At 41.2% G+C, this 16,441-nt stretch overlaps 2 protein-coding genes across 2 annotated transcripts; both read right to left on the reverse strand.

The window, feature by feature from the left end:
• Window positions 1-133: 133 nt before the first annotated feature.
• pwp1 (PWP1 homolog, endonuclein) lies at window positions 134-4,926 on the reverse strand. Its single transcript, XM_028425117.1, has 15 exons — window positions 4,741-4,926; window positions 4,232-4,290; window positions 3,980-4,149; window positions 3,783-3,868; window positions 3,514-3,610; window positions 3,320-3,430; window positions 3,103-3,239; window positions 2,952-3,022; window positions 2,740-2,836; window positions 2,597-2,658; window positions 1,876-1,987; window positions 1,424-1,514; window positions 939-1,060; window positions 750-855; window positions 134-637 (listed from the first exon to the last, which is right to left on the reverse strand). Exons 1-15 carry the CDS (start codon window positions 4,804-4,806, stop codon window positions 543-545), a joined length of 1,482 nt encoding a protein of 493 aa, XP_028280918.1. The 5' UTR covers window positions 4,807-4,926; the 3' UTR covers window positions 134-542.
• Window positions 4,927-5,080: 154 nt separating this feature from the next.
• ano6 (anoctamin 6) lies at window positions 5,081-15,710 on the reverse strand. The gene is made up of 20 exons (XM_028425111.1): window positions 15,312-15,710; window positions 12,442-12,512; window positions 11,904-12,032; window positions 10,582-10,647; window positions 10,217-10,504; window positions 10,011-10,124; window positions 9,818-9,933; window positions 9,419-9,553; window positions 9,231-9,333; window positions 9,078-9,138; window positions 8,744-8,889; window positions 8,546-8,623; window positions 8,113-8,341; window positions 7,865-8,034; window positions 7,692-7,789; window positions 7,465-7,595; window positions 7,123-7,328; window positions 6,755-6,957; window positions 6,569-6,674; window positions 5,081-6,472 (listed from the first exon to the last, which is right to left on the reverse strand). Exons 1-20 carry the CDS (start codon window positions 15,397-15,399, stop codon window positions 6,260-6,262), a joined length of 2,751 nt encoding a protein of 916 aa, XP_028280912.1. The 5' UTR covers window positions 15,400-15,710; the 3' UTR covers window positions 5,081-6,259.
• Between the last annotated feature and the right edge of the window lie 731 nt (window positions 15,711-16,441).

Genomic DNA, 16,441 nt, shown 5'->3' on the forward strand with positions numbered 1-16,441 from the left:
TATGTAATCAAACTACATATAGCAGCAAATTAGAGTGTGCATATTTTAGTGACATATTCATAAGTCATTGTTGTTACTGGCTTATCCATTTTCCATTTCTAACTCAAACAAAACCAACACAAATATAATAAACTGGATTTATTTATTTTTTATTTTTATTTATTGGTCTGATGTTGTACAGTTGTCTTTAATATTTCATTTTGTCATTGGTAATTATTAGCAGAAAATCCAGGTAAGCAGTATCACAATGAGTCTTGTACTTTTGCAAAAATAGTATAATAGCTTGCTACATTTGTAATGTACAAAGATAAGCAAACTGCAGCTGATCTTTATTTTAAACATCAATATGTAAATCATATTCACATTTCTTGAATGTTTGCTATCAGCGATGTCATGAAAGTGCAACTTCATTTAATCCGGTCCCATGTATCCTGAAACAGCACTGCGATGGATGTGGCACAAGCCGGGCATCTACTGTGAGCCTTTCCACGGCTCCTTCAGTTCTTTCACATTAACAGGCTCTTGTTTCATCCAGGGCCCGTCTATGAGAGTTCCATGTCTGCTGTGGCTGCTGTGCTGGAGGCCTGTGAGCCCGTATTTACCACCAAGCGCTCTCGACTGCCGAAAACCTCAGCCACTAAAAGTAGTCACAGTAACATTAGAGCATTATTATGTACATTATTATTTTACAAAGCAAGGAGAGGAGTAAGTAAGTAAGTAAGTAAGTAAGGAGTAAAAATGACATGTACCTGCTGCAACGTCACTAATATCCCAAACCCGTAAGCCGTCTTTCTGTCCCCCAAAGGCATAGACGAAGGGCAGGTCAGGGCAACATGACGCACAGAACAGTACACCCTGATCACAGGTGACAAAGCAAGTAAGTGTCAGACTGTTCACACTCACAAACACCATTATTACCCTTCTATCTAAATTCTTACCATTTTCATATCACGTGAGTGGACCAGGTTGGGTTTGTCGCCTAAAATGTCCCAAATCTTAACATGTTTGTCAGCTGATGAGGTGACCAGGCACCCTTTGATCTGGCTGCTGAGGTCCAAGCCTGCAGGATTTTGGAGATGTTTACACATCATCACTATAGCTTAAAACACACATAGCTAGTAGCTTTCTGGTGGGTGTAAAGCATGCTGACATGGAGAGAACAGGGCCCCAGCTAACTGGACTCTGGATGAATTGTTGTTCCATCAAAGTGTAGTTTTAAACACTGACAGAAAAACAAGTTGGCCCACAGTTTTCCCACAATTCTCTGGTTTGCAGGAATGTTGTTAGCCCATGCAATAATCCTCTCTTCATGACTCATCAGCATCACCCTCCCCACCCAAAAGCCATATCACCGGTTGTGTTTACTTTATGATACGTTGGTACAAACACTTGTTGGTACAAGTGTACAAACACTTGTACCAACCTGACACTTCTCCATCATGAGCCTTCAGCGTGAAGACAGGTTTATCTGAGCGGGCATCCAGGCAGTAGACGAAACCATCCTCTGTGCTCGCCTGAAACATAAACACACAGCACAGCTGACACTGAGCACTCTGTTGCACAATGTGCACACAACAACTGGGATTATATTTACTGCTTACAGACATGACAAGGTCATTGGGAAAAGAATGTGACTGACAAGAGGCGTTTTGGTGTGGCTGCACTTTGATGCTTTTGAAATAATTAGTCATCATCTAGTAAGTACGGAGGGAAAACACAAACACTGTGCGGAGCTTTTCTGTGTGGAGAAAAGACTGAAACTAATAAAGCTGTTTACTGGCAAATAGGCGCAATGCTACAGTTCAGTAGCTAATTTCTAACCAAGATTAGAGGTGTAAAGTGTTTTTAAACTAAACAGAAGGTTTTGAGTTTTACCAGGAAGTTGCAGGGTGAAAAGTGGTTCCAGACCAGGCGCTCCACTTGACCACTAAACCTCCACGTCCGATAGCTGTTGTCTGGACTCCGGCAGTCGTACAGAACAGCTGTCCTGAAAAGAGATGATGCTGTTTGCCAGTTGTTGATGTACCTAAAATCTTCTGAACGCTACATGACACATACGTAGAAAAGATTGAAGCAAGGCGTCTGGACTTTTCTGGAGTTTTCTTGAAGATGTTTCGCTGCTCATCCAAGCAGCTTCATCAGTTCTAACTGTTTGGCGGGGAAACATGGTTTATATGTGGTTGCAGACCTCAGTGGGTGGGTCTGGGTAAAAATTTACAAACAATAGGTGACAGAAACTGGTTCACCCGAAGGATAAGATTCCCAGGGAAAAACACAGCAATATCATTTATGCAGTCCAGTGCAGTGAGGAATGCTCTGATCTGTACATTGGAGAAACTAAACAACCACTCCACAGAAGAATGGCTCAGCACAGGAGAGCCACCTCCTCAGGACAAGACTCAGCTGTTCACCTCAAAGAGAAAGGACACTCCTTTGAGGACAACAATGTCCACATCTTAGACAGAGAGGAAAGATGAAGCTGCTTGGATGAGCAGCGAAACATCTTCAGGAAAACTGAAGTCCAGACGCCTTGCTGCAATCTTCTCTACATATTATGACCTGGATGACTGAGAATCTTCATCAAGATGAAACATACTTATCATATGATCCTGATATCAATGTCTGTGCCTCGAATGGGTGGAATGTCAACGTCTGGACCTAGAAGATGAAAGAAGTGTTTTACACATGCCAAAACTTGAAATTTTCCAGAACTCAACACAAACAGTTACATTTTTGTACCTTATCAGCATGTCTGCTCAGAGTTGTGGCTGGTTTGACTTGAGACAGATCCCACAAGATAACTGTGTTATCTGCAGATCCACTGGCCAACACATTCCTAAGAGGAGAAGTGAAGAGAAGTTTTCCTTGCATTTCTTTTTTATACAATGGACTAAAACATACAGATTTCCTATACTCTATTAAAATATATGCACAGCCATCAGAATACTGACCTGACCAGCTTGTTCCAGGATAAATCCAGCACTGCATCTGTGTGCCCCTCCACAGGCTCTGCTGCTGCCCCCTGGTATTAATGTAGACACATAACAATCAGAATGTAGAGCACAGAGGAGGTGATTCTATAGATGTTGATACACTTTGTACCTTCTTGTTCTTCTTGTTCATCTTTTTCTTGGAGGCCTTTTTGCTCCCCAGGGAGAAGGCCGGCTCCAAACAGTCCACCACATCCAGATCCCACACGTCTATCTGAGAAGTCATGTTGCCCACAGCAGCGTAATTTGCTGCAAGTTGAAACACAGATTCAACCATAAAACCATTAGGATATGTCATCTCAAAATATTAAGCACCCAGGCGTTCTCACCAGGTCCTTCTCCAGGGTTTGGGTCAAAACTTAGCCACTCCACACACAGCGGGTAGGCGGGCAGCAGAATATCATGATGAACATACAGAGAGTCCTCATCGGAGTTATATACTGTAAAGCAAGTTATCAATCAGTCAAGGTTAGAAAAACTGTCGTTATTTTTATCTAATATTTAAAGTATGAAGGTAACTCACGATAAATCTCCAGATTGCAGCAGTCTTTCTCTGCCCTGCCTGCCAGGATCAGGTTGTCATTGGGCTTGATTTGGAAGTCTTCTCGTTCATACTGGTCCTACAGGGGGAAATGTAACTGAACATAAATCTTATATTTATCCCTAATTTAAATAAAATGTTCTTGTACTAGTACTAAAACAAATGTCTTTAACAGGAAGTTTGAAATTACACAGACTGTAACAGGGGTTTAACTGCTCTCCAAAAGGAACCACGTCTTACAAGACACTTACTGTATCTTTGATTGTGATGTACGGATCTTCTTCATTAGAGCTGAACACAGTGAGCCCAGCCAGGCTGTCACCAAGGTTAGCGGTCACTAAATTGGAGGCAGACATAAAAAATTATTACAAGACTCTCAGTAAAGTGTGAAATAAAAACTGGCAAAACTGCAGACAGAAAAAAACGAACAAAAACAAAACAAACTCACCCTCATCCTCTTCATCATATTTATCCAGACCGTACTCTGCAAGCTCATCTTCTTCTTCCTTTCTTTCTCCTTTGTCATCATTTGCAGCCTCAGCTGTCACATTACTTGGATTCTCTTCAAGGGACAAACCCTCATCCTCCTCCTCCTCTTCCTCCTCAGCTTGCAATTCTCTGAATAAAAATAACCAAACAGTAATATCACAGTAAACTATCATTCACTAATAGGTAATGGATTATTTTTATCCTAACATACCCCAGCTCCTCTTTTGCCTCAGTAATGATGCGCTGCAGCTCCTCCTGAGACAACTCGACCTGGAGTTCAATGAAAAAGGTTAACAGGAAAAACTATGAGTATTAATGGAATTCACTAGAATAAACTCATATATCTTTTCAGTGCACCTGAATTTAATAAAGCTTTAATTAATGAGAATATTTAAGTTAGGACTGTAAGTATGTAGTTGTTATTGTATTGTATTTGTTATAATCCTCAAATGTGAAACCCTATAATTTGCAATTACATTATAATGTACGCTAATTTCTGGGTGGTAAGTATAAAAGTTAATTTTGCACCAGCTATTAGCACCGTTACTACATATCATGTGCTAGATCACATCACAACTTTATGTTGTTGACAGTCTAAAGTTAAATATTATCCATAGCAGTACCGAGAAATATAACTCCTAAAGGCTTAAACCTGCCATGTTGACAGATTAGCCACCGGGAGGCTAACGTTAGCTAGCTATAGCGCAACATGTTAGTTACCTTGTCAGGGGTTCCCTTGGAAACGCCTTGTTTTACCCACCCGACACAAGTAATCTGAGCGCTCATTCTGTAGAATCTGTGTGTTTTTTTAACTGAAAAACTATATAAACTATAAAAATGCTGTGGTATTTCCAAACACCCCTTTTGCTTAGGCACGCACAGTGGGCGTACATGTGAGTTAACGTGGGTCCCAGTCGCGTCTAGATGACGTCAGCAGAACATAAAAACTGCCTGTTCGAAAATGCAGTAAAGGAGCAAAACATTCTCAAAACATATGTTTTATTTATATGAAACGACTTAATGAAAATATAAAATAACAATCCAGACAGACATATTCAGATACTGCTCACATTTGATACTGTTTATATACATGGTGAGTATGTACCATTATTTTAAGTAATAATACAGCAGAGGTACTGAAGATTGCTGTGCTGCTTATAATCTCAACACATAATATGTGGTGCAGTGGTCATGGCAGAAGCAGAAGCAGAGCAAAACACTGTAGGTAAAGCCATACAGAAAGAGCAAGTATACACACAGCTAAACCTGGGGCATTTACAAACATCTACCCATGAAACCCCCTTTCACATAGTATGTGTTTCCTTTTCACATATAAAACTTAAAGTGATTTGTCTCACAAGAACTGATGCAAATGTAAAGCTTACTGAGGCACATTGAGTTAAAAGATACTTGCAGTAAAAGATTAGTCTCAATACTTGTGTAACATTTTTACACTACTACTATTATTAATATAAATAGTGGTGTAAAGTGTAAAATAAAAACAAAGCCGTGGCATTGCATTCAAAAATTTGTATCTAGCAACACTGGTATTTGACAACATAAAACAATCACCCTGCAGTGCATTACATGTAGCTGAGTGAGATGCTACAACCAACACTGCAAGACAATGTGCCACACCTGAAACATCACAGGTACACTGGAACTTTCAAGCATTCTGTATTTTTGTTGTTAAGCTAAGACCTGTGTCATGTACTGCAAGTGCTTTATCAGCTGATAGAAACAATGTGAGGCAGCTAAAAAAATCTGATTTGACATCCCTGCTGCTCCATGTTGTAACAATCATATCTGGTCAGAGTATATAGCACCCAGCTGGTCAGTTGGTTGAGCTAATTTCACCTGATGTGCTTTTGTATAAAATAAACTGACTGATGTTCAACAGTGCATTCAGATTTGGCCAAATACCTCTAACCTCGGGATTCGTGCTAGTGCAATGTGAGTTGGTGCAAAAGATCTTCTTAACGTACGTTGTTTTACTCCACATTGTTGCTACATACACTTTCCATCTGACAGTTTCACTTGGAAAAGCATCTTTTTCAGAGATGATAATATTGCAAATTGTTGGTGCCTGACAAGACAGGCTGACAGGAACACAGTGGTTAATAATGAACGACAGTGGTTTCTCCCAGCTCTTCAAAAACATCTTTTTCATATCGCACTAAATATGAAAACATTATGTTGGTGGGTTCACACATAAATCTTCTTTACATTTTATCTACTGTCACAAGTCGTCTTCCATCTCCTCCGCTGTAAACTCTGCCTCTGCCGGGATAATATCTTCCATCGGTTTCAAACGTCTGGTCACCAGCTTGAGGTTGGTCTCATGGAGGATTACTTGGGTTAGGTATTTCTCACGTTTCATTTGCTCTTTGACAGCATATGGGACATCTGGTATCACATATGATAGGACGAACTTGGTGAAGTATACAATGTGCTGTGAGGGGGAGAAAAGGGTCCATTATTAGGTTTTAATAATTAATGATTGAATAATATATATTTTTTTAGTCAGTGAGATTTCCAGTGTACCCACCTCTACAACAATTATAAAAGCCATTTTGGCAGCCATCACATGCCAGTAGTGAATGCTGTATTCGTACTGTCTGGGGTGTCCAGGAGGAAACCGAAAATCTCTATACCTGAAAGAGAGAATAACATTTTCAGACCCCAACACCTCATCACACACACCTTCTCCTGACATCAGGCCTGTCAAATGTACCTGCACGTGGTGAGGTTGAGCTGTTCCGAAGTAATATAAATGAGTGATTCTTTCTGGAAATCACTGGTATTAAATACGGACAGGGAGCTGTTGATGTAGCCCGCCATGGTGTGATTTTTGTGGTCTTCATATGGGTACACAGAGAAAGACCAGTAGTAGACCAAGCGTGGAATCATATCGGATGTAAAAGCGATGATCATGGCCTGTTGAGACACGAGGAAAGCAACAGTGTCAACAGTCATGTCTCGCTGCCAGAAGGTGGATCCAAATGTTATGCACTGTAGCTTTAATAAACAGTGTTATAGTTTTAAATATCAGAGTTTCTGCAGGGTACATCAGTGCCTACGTGCAAACCCTCACAAACGCACATTTGTTACCACAGCCAAGATGGCAATGCCTTGAAGAATGGGCTGCCAGGCTCCTATGTCCTGGGCCTTTTCTGGCATGATGCGGCGAAACTGAGTGGTGATCTTCCAAGCATCGACCCGAATCTCAAACAGATTGTTGACCAGTGCCAGGGCCGGGGCCAGGGGGAAGGAGGCCACAAAGAGGGTGACAAAGCCGAACTGGATGACTGTAAGATGAGAAAACACACACTGTTGACACCACCCAGGATTCCACTTTACAGTCAACTACTTTACTTTGTTAGGTAAAGACTGTCTTTTGCAACTGCAGATGAAACAGACAAATACTTTTTTTTACGGTCTTACCCATCTCAAGATACTCATAGAAGAGTCCCTGTTGAGAAATGGGCTGCAGTTGGTAGTCCTGCTCCCAGCGAGGGGTCACCTTCTCTGATGTTGCACGATTGAGGCAGCGTGCAATCAAATTCTTCAACCACCTGCGCAGACATGGGAGAGATCGCACAGTATGACGATGGAGACCTTATGTAAGATTTTGTTATTACTCAATCAGATCTTTGATTCTGGTTGCTTACGGTATCAAAACTTCCTGGATGTTGTTTAGGATGGCTTTTCCACCCATGATGATGGAGAGCTGAGTCGTCAACTCGATCAGACAACCACCGGGGTCACACTGCAGCAACACAGACTGAGAGTCAACACTAACACGTTTGTGAGATAAACTAAGAGCAAGATGAACAATAAGCACCTCCTCATTCCTGTATTTCTCCAATAGATAAACAGGCTTTCCAGGATAACCGACTGCTTTCCCCTTGGCAAAGGCGATGTAGAAACAAGAGGAGTAATAGTTGACAAACTGAAAGAGGAACATCTTTAGAGTCAAGCTGTTTTCGTATTCGGTTTTGGTCCGTGGGAGCTCTGTAAGGAAAGGAACTGTAGATTAAACCCTGTTGGACTCAGGACAGAGAAGAAGCACATGAACCAGGTTAAACTCACCAAAGTTTGTGATCCAGATGGCAACTCGCTCGTACAGAACATTGAGGATCATGATTACAACAAAGCTGATGAGTGAGGCGGTGACAGAAGTGGCCATCTGAGGTGTCACATATTCCCTTAATGTCTCCAAATTTGTCAGATTGCTGTTTCTGAGGTTAGTGGAGAAGATGATAAAGACAACCAGGCGGTACACAGTGATAGCCACGATGGACGCCACGGTCAGCAGGATCTACAGGAAAAAATGTAAAAACATTAAGATTATTGTGTTTTTTGTCTATATGTAGTGCATCTGGTGTGTGTGTAGAGAACAGATGCCAGCGTTTTTCCCCACAGCCAACACCTGTGTGTACTTCCTTTTGTTTCTGAGAAACTGGGGTACTGCAGACATGAGAATGATAAAAAGAAAAATAATGAAAGCATTTGATTACATTACCCAGAATATGACGGTCCCCATTCCTATAGACAGTCGAACACATCGCCCACAGGATGTATATGGCACATTTTCATTCACCTAAATTACAAACAAGCACCATGAAACATTGAACTTTAACAAGGCAAAATCCAAAATGTTCATGTCTCTTTATACTAGTAATATCATTTGTGTGTGGGTGTGTGTGAGTGTGATATTCACCCCTGTGATGGGGTTTTTCCTCTTGTATATACATTTGGCTTCATATTCTGGGCGAGGCTGCTCTTCCTGCTCCAGAAACTCCACAGTGTCCCACTCGTACTCCAGCTCCGCCTGGTAGCGTTTCCAGAACTCCATGAACAATGTTACTACGGGAAATAAGTCAACAGAGGCAGGAAAAGGACAAGCGGGGCCGTCATGAGAGGGAAGGAAACAGCTCAGTATAAAGAGTTATGGACAGCAAACTGACTATTGAAGTTTTATAAACAACCCAATATGATGATAAAACAAACAAACTTAAGGATATATGCATGTACATGCTCTGTATCAAACTTACCCCAGACTGACATGAAAACTGCGAACACCAAAGTTCCAAAGTTGTCAAACAGGACAAGCTCCTGTAAGGAAAAGGAACATGGAATTACATCCAAACTGCTGCCTGACACACTTCTGTGTGGGAACATTACTGTCAAGATGAGGTAAAGCTCACTTTGGATGTGTCACAGGTGCTGTTTAACATCCAGAATTTGCACAAGTCACACTGTGGACACATAACGATCCTTCCTCCAATGTCATCGTCACACACCTCTTTGCTGCAGATTATTAAACATAAGTCACCGTCAGTGAAATGTGTATTTGTAGCCAGTCACTTATACATGACATATAATAATATAATACCTCCACGTGCTGGTTTCTTGAGTTTTGTATCCATAAACGAAACAGCCCAGTCCCACAACAGCAGCCAGTGCGAGCATTTTTGTGTAGAAACCCAGCCAGGCAAAGTAAATGCCGATCTTCTCCCCATAGTACTTCCTAATAGTAGAAATAGTCATGTCACATGCCAGTCATGTTTCTGAATGAGCTACTCAGATTTGCAGCCTGTTAAAATGTCAGAAAAACTCGTCTTGGTTGTTTTCATTGGTGTATCAATGGCACTGTGAACCTCTCCTCCAGGAAGAGACATGACAAGCAGCTAATTAGCATTTAAAGCTACAAACACTGATACAGTCATAACCAGAAGTACACAGCGAGATATGTGAGACTTAAACATTAACTCTAAAAAAATCTCATTCTTGCCTTATGAGGTCAAGTGGCTGCATCTTGTAGAAGCTTTTGGGATGAGCCCATTCATTGTAGAGCAGGTATCTCTCATTAGGGCATCCCTCTTCACTGGATTTGACATTGAACCTGCACTGAACAAAAAAAGTCCTAATGCTAGTATGTCCAACACACTACACCATGCAGTCAGCTTAACAGCAGCATCACTTACGTCATGGAGGGGATAAGCAGCTTTGTAGACTCCAGAATCCAGCAGTTTAGTGATGCCAAACTTCTTTATGTTTTGTCGTATTTCATAGGGGGCTCGGCTCAGGATGTAATACGCCTGGGAAAATACAGACAGAACCAAGTTACCTCTCTTAATTTAGCATGAAATCCATTTGAGCTAACTGCGCTAACACAGATCCTTGAACTTGCCATCCTGCTCCTCATGGACGGAGTGAAGAAGATCTCTTTGTCTTTGAAATAGAAGTGCTCCAGACGGTTTTTTTCAAAGGGTGCTGTGAAGAAATCTGCCTCCTTTCGGATAAGGCTTTCATCGGGATAGAAATGTTTGGTAATGCAAGAAAAGAAGCGCCACGGGGAGGGGTGGGAGGACAGGTCGTTGGGCTGGATGGGAAGCTTGATGTGGAGGACTTCGGCATAGGTGCAGAGCACGTCCCAAGGCATGTGAACTTTCACAAAGATGGTTTTGTCATCTATTACCTGCAATGACACACAAAGTGAGTTAAGTGTTCGGTGAAAAAACACAGGAGGGAAACCTTCCACTGACATCCACTCACAGAGGGTGTAGCCTCCAACTCCAATTTCATGTTCATCAGGCTAGCCTCAAAGTACTCACGTCGTGTCTGCACAGAGGGACACAGATAAACAGAGAAAGTTTATCACCTTTCCTTTCTGGGGTCAATGCAAAGCAGCGTCCTTTCTGGGTGAATTCAATCATCAAAGTTTGCCATCAGCTCCACTGTGATAACCTTGGTGGCGAGGTTAGCGGGCACAATGGCAAAAGAAGGAGAGAATAGTGAGGAAAATGTGGGCACACTACAATATACTTTCACTTATCACAAGACATCTTACACAGGACAATATTATCGCATAGCACTAATTCTCTTCATATTGTTATAAGCTAAGTGAAGTTAATTTTAGTTAAATGTTAGGACTTCTCTTTGAGGTTTAGCCTGGTAGTGACTGCTGCACAGCTCACTGGATTTAGTTTGGGCCGAGGAGTTGCCTCAGTCCTTTAGGATCATGTGAAAAAACAGAGCCTGTTATTTGAACTTGTTCTACCAGCCGGTCTTTTCCAAGGAACTGGATAAAACTGGCTGATCGGCTTCTGCAGGGCTGGATCTGTGCTTCTTTCTACGCCTACTACCAGATTTCACAGCTGCAGCATGTCAGACATTTCTCACTTCAAGTGTAGGTCATGCACTAAAACACAAATGAAATGATGCATGTCACAACATAAACACCTGGTATTGTGCCATCCATCCTCGTTTAAAGTTTACAGTTGCAACACTTCAGTCTGTGTATCCACATCTTATTGCACAAGCTTTACCATGAAGCAGTTATGAAAGGCTCAGGTAGCAACAAGTACACCTGGGTTTGTCACTTCCTGTCTCAGTGTGCAAACCACAGCCACATTTATCAATAGATTTAGTGAAGTTTGGATATTTCTGACTGGAAATGACCAATTTGTGTCTTTTTGGCATTTTTTTTGAGCTCTCTCAAAAAAATGCCAAAGTGAAGTAACGATGTTCCTCATTTCATCATCTTCCCTCAGCTGTAATGAACGCCACAGACTCTTATCCAGGTGCAAACGAAAACTCCTTTCACAAACAAAGAAGCATCAATATAACAAAACAAACAGGCATGTCCTATTTACCCATACATTTTCTCAGAGGTAGTAATTCATTAACTTAACAATATTAAAATAATGTTTAAGTATATATAAAATTACTATTAATTATGAATATTTTTATTCAGTAAGACTATTTAAGAACGCAAAATGTAACTCTTATTGTCTGCTGGCTAACACATTAAGGACACACGTCATCATTTCTGAGATTAACTGTTAATAAACTGATCATTTTAATAACATTCCTACCTTACGCCTCTGGGATGTGTGCCTCTTCTCAAACTCCTTCTTGTCCTCATCCTCATACACCAGGATGAAGTCGATCCTCCGCACGCCATCGTTGAAGAACAAGGAGTCTTGTTTGCCATTGAACTCTACCTGGGGACAAAAACACGGTGCACCCGGTAAGTCTACGGCCGGAAACTCGTACTCCTCTTCCTCCATAATGTTGTACATGTTGAACATATCCAAAGCTCTGTCTGTGGACAGCCGTGCAGGGACGCTGTTGAGTGCTGACCTTGGAAAGTCTATTTAACCCGTGATGTGGGCCACGCAGGAGAGATGGGTAGAGTCAACAAACATGATGACATCCACCCATCAGCTCCCTCCCTCCAACCACATTATTAGACTTGTGACACCACTTGGCATTACTAAAGCTCCTGCTAGCATGCAAGCACTATTATACTACAGCATCAGTGTTACAGTTCAGTTTCTGCTAATTATTTCCTTCAGCTTTTTCTACAAATAAAGTTATGCTCATTGACATTCACAGATTGTGTTGACTCACCTTATGTACTTTGGCCAATTTTGTTCCCTCTTTAATGGTTTGATAAGTTGGTAAAAACTCCTCTGGGCAAACTGTGAATGAAAAAACACATTAATGAGACCTGATAATAGATGTTGATAATAGATGCACCAGTTTTGTGTTATCTTACATAGCTTAAAGTTAGAAAGCCTGTGACTCTGTACGGGATAGAGTGTGGTAAGATAACGGATGGATGGGTTAAAGTTAAAAAGGCACATTTAAGCTGTAACACTTCAGTCTTATCTACACTTCACAACTACAGGTGATTTGAGAAATTAAAAAGTACATAAGTTATTGTGAGTATACATGGATTATAGTCAAACCACCAGAACCACCACCTGCCATCTCTTCCTTTCGGATTCCTGTCATTGCTCTGCAGTCCAGTTCTGAATCCCGCATGCCTGCTGTAAAGGTTTCAGGCAAGACCCACTGTCCAATGTATTGGTTATACCAACAACTTCATAACATACAAAGCATTAAAGTTTTCTATAGTTATAGTAGCTCTAGTGTGGGATCGGCCAAAGCCCGAGTAACCATGACCCTGTCACTACTTCAGAGGTTGTCCTTCTTTGGACCACTATTGGTACTGTCAAGACAAACACCACGAAACCTGAAACCAGAAACATCTTTGGAGGTGTCCTTTATCCCGCTTCAATATAATACCTATAATATCACACATTAATCAAAATAAGTGGTTTTAATGCTGATGATTATATAATAATTATTTATTATGTAATAATCTACAGTAAAAAAAATAAGCCCATAATTAACACCCTCAACATCTGTGTAACACTGAGGTGGTGTCGGCTATCTGTATCAGCTTCTCCTTCACACAGCCACAGCTTCAAACCTCATTCATGTTCTGCCTCAGTGCTGCCCACTAAAGCAGCTCAGGCTACTTTTCATTTTCCTAAACCTGCCGCTCTTTCTAACTGCCGCTTGCACACAGTTCCTCACTCACCACATTGTTATCTGGAAACACGAACAGGAACAGTCACGCTGTCTGCTGCAGCAATCCTCCCAACACTCCACATACAATATTCACACCGCTTCACAACCAAAACAACAGTCCCACACTGTATGCTCCATTATATGCAAGTGCCATTTTGTTTTACAAAACGGATGACACAATGTCTAACATGGAAAGTGCTGTAAAATTTCCACATGAAGTGGAACACTGTGAGAAAACTAACTGAAGACAGATGTTGTTTTGAAAACACGAGCCATAGTAACATGCTGAGAATCTAAAGTGGAATCACTGCTCATCCAATAACACGTTCCTTTAACAAACAGTCTGACACAGCTGGTTTAACAAGTTAGTACTTTGAATAAGTACCAATAAACAGTGTGGGCAGTGGAAAAGATTTTGATTTTTTTTATATATATACTACATAGAGTCAGGAAATCCCCCAAAATCCAGCACCAGTCAAACAAGACAAACTATAAACAGGAAGGTTAAAAGGCTGAGATCAGTCCAGCACAGTATCTGACACAATTACAAAATCCACTTCTTGGAGCTCTGTGCTGCTGGTCTGGCTCTGACCTGACTGTGTAGTATGTGGCTGTAGACATAATATGACAACAGACACACAGACTGAATCTTACAGCCAGAATTTGACAAATAAACAGCTACAAAACCACTGCTGCACGTCAGGCTTCTTTATAAAAATCATCAACAAATGCTGTCTGCAATAGGAATATATATTGGGTTGCTCTAACTAACCCACTTCCTCCCGACACGACACAACACTCATGTTGATAAATGCTGAACAAGTATTTTAAACACTCAAAGAACTAAAGAAAGCCTCTCTTTGAGAATGTGACAGGAAATGCTTTCCTAACAGCTGGCAAAAACAGAGCTGTCTTTCTTAGGAAGAGAATCAGCTCTGAGAGCTTAATCTGTATTACTGCCTGGAATACTGTACGATTGTTCAGCTTCAGATAGGCAGACGTGGGTGTACATAGACTCATGGCAGTTTAGCAGTTTCCTTTCATTGTAGCTCAGTAACAGCGAGAGTGTCATAGTGCCAGGCCTGCAGTGAGATAGACATCCATTTTACTGCACCATCCACTGAGCTGGCGTCTAATTTGACTGCGACTGACCTGAATCGCCCCAACACGATCACTGTCTACATTATGAACAAGCTATAAAAGTGATACTGTATGTTAGCCAGTCTTTGGGCACCACAAGGTCAACATCATACATTAATAATTCATCACAGCGCCTATAATAGAGTCGATTAAACAGAGTCCACCTTGGCTTCATGATCAGTGTGGGACTGACAGCTAATAGTTGAATCCCAATGGATCATTTGTCTCTCAATAAGAGTGAGTTGGTCTGTTGCTGAGGACCAGACAGACAGAAAGGAGCTTATTGATTAGGAAGACATTGTAACTTCTGATCTCCAAACAGTGTCCATATGCATGTCTGCTGCCTCAATGACAAGTCCTGGAAGTGGGGCTCACATGATCCCAGTTAAATGATCTAAAATCTCTGATCATTTATTTATCTGTGGTCCTTACATATAAAACTGTATATAACGTGGTTAAAACTGGCTCTACCTCCAGACTCGGAGACCCTATGATTCCCATGCTTCACCATTGATAGTCTGATAGTCACACCTATTTATCAGAAAGACCACACCAGCACTTTTAACCATATAAGTCCTTCTGGAAGCACTTTTACTTGTAATAGAGTATTTTTACTTTACAGTATGGAGTGAGGTCACTTTTACTGACTGCGCAACAATGTCTGAAGTTACCACAGCAAAGTGCCAAGGTTTCAAGCTAACATGCGCACACCTAAAACAGACATCCATTTCGAAACTATGACAGAAGATTAGCAGTCTTACCAACTTCCTCGTCTATTATAGCCAACTTCACATCTGGCTCATCTGTGTCCGACGCGCACTCCATCTCCAGGGTGTCGTGGTCGCTCATGGTTCAGAGTGACACTCACATCACAGAGAGCTTCAATAGTTCACCGACAGCCACCTCCGTCTCACGTTCTCCATTTATTTCTCACTGTTTCTTCCGCCGCAGTAACTTTGGTCAAGTTGAGACTTGACAGAGAGAGAATGGAAACGAAAAGGGTGGAGTTGGCGGGCGGCGGAGAAAAGGGAGGAAGAGGAGGGTGTCAGTGTTGTTATACCACCCTCCTCCTGACATCGCCAGCTGTGGCTACACTCAAGAGGCTGCGAAGTCTGCAGTTAAAACGCAAACAATAACATATAAGTGGCGTATAGGACACGTTTAAGCCATTGTTTAGCTAATGCTAGCTGGTTTGTAGCTTGTGTCACTGCACCGCAAACTTTTATCTTTTTTATCTAACCTGTCGAACTGCGGTCAAATATTAAAATGTGAGTGAAATGACCATGGAACTGACCCAGAAGTAACTTTGGTGGCAGACATTATAAGAGGTATTCAAGTTTTGTAAACGTTCTAAGCGACAATGCTTACTTTAAAAAGTCAGACTGGAAACTTCTTCATCAAAATACAAGAAGGTGAAATTTCCCATCATTCTTTGCGCGGCAGCATTCCGAAGACTCACGAAAAGAAACGATCAACACGAATCCCCCAAAACGCGAAAATCACAGTGTGTGTGTCTTATCAAAAGAATAATAAAACGAAAAAGGTGTTTTTTTTTTTACTCTAGCAATAAATGTACTTTTAGGGATTTTTACTGTACATTGAAAGGAAAACTTATTTTTCTATACTGTTGCAATAAATACTGGTGCCAGATGCCAGGAAACAACAAACCGTAGACACAGGTCCTGGTTACGTTTTATCATAAAAGTATTATAGTTTATGGCAGGAATGGTAATGTTGTTCGTTTTGAATGAGAGTGGACCTTATGTGTTTTCTCTTATATACGGTAACCCGGGGAAAATCTGTAATCTGAAATCTCACTACTAGATGTCAGTATTCCTAATCGGTGCATCAAGATTCAAACTGATTCACAGCACGTTTTTATTTTAAAGGC

This window comes from Parambassis ranga, chromosome 2 (genome assembly GCF_900634625.1).
Source record: "Parambassis ranga chromosome 2, fParRan2.1, whole genome shotgun sequence".
Classification (NCBI taxonomy): domain Eukaryota; kingdom Metazoa; phylum Chordata; class Actinopteri; family Ambassidae; genus Parambassis; species Parambassis ranga.

Excerpts from the sequence above, each read along its gene's own strand:
- ano6 (XM_028425111.1), bottom strand. The coding sequence starts at position 15,399 with ATGAGCGACCACGACACCCTGGAGATGGAGTGCGCGTCGGACACAGAT. Across the intron at positions 9,334-9,418 it reads CAAGAAACCAGCACGTGGAG|CAAAGAGGTGTGTGACGATG; the intron begins GTATTATATTAT and ends AATAATCTGCAG. Across the intron at positions 6,958-7,122 it reads TCTTGGCTGTGGTAACAAAT|GCCATGATCATCGCTTTTAC; the intron begins GTGCGTTTGTGA and ends GTGTCTCAACAG.
- pwp1 (XM_028425117.1), bottom strand. The coding sequence starts at position 4,806 with ATGAGCGCTCAGATTACTTGTGTCGGGTGGGTAAAACAAGGCGTTTCC. Across the intron at positions 3,611-3,782 it reads ACATCACAATCAAAGATACA|GACCAGTATGAACGAGAAGA; the intron begins GTAAGTGTCTTG and ends TTCCCCCTGTAG. Across the intron at positions 856-938 it reads ACTCACGTGATATGAAAATG|GGTGTACTGTTCTGTGCGTC; the intron begins GTAAGAATTTAG and ends ACCTGTGATCAG.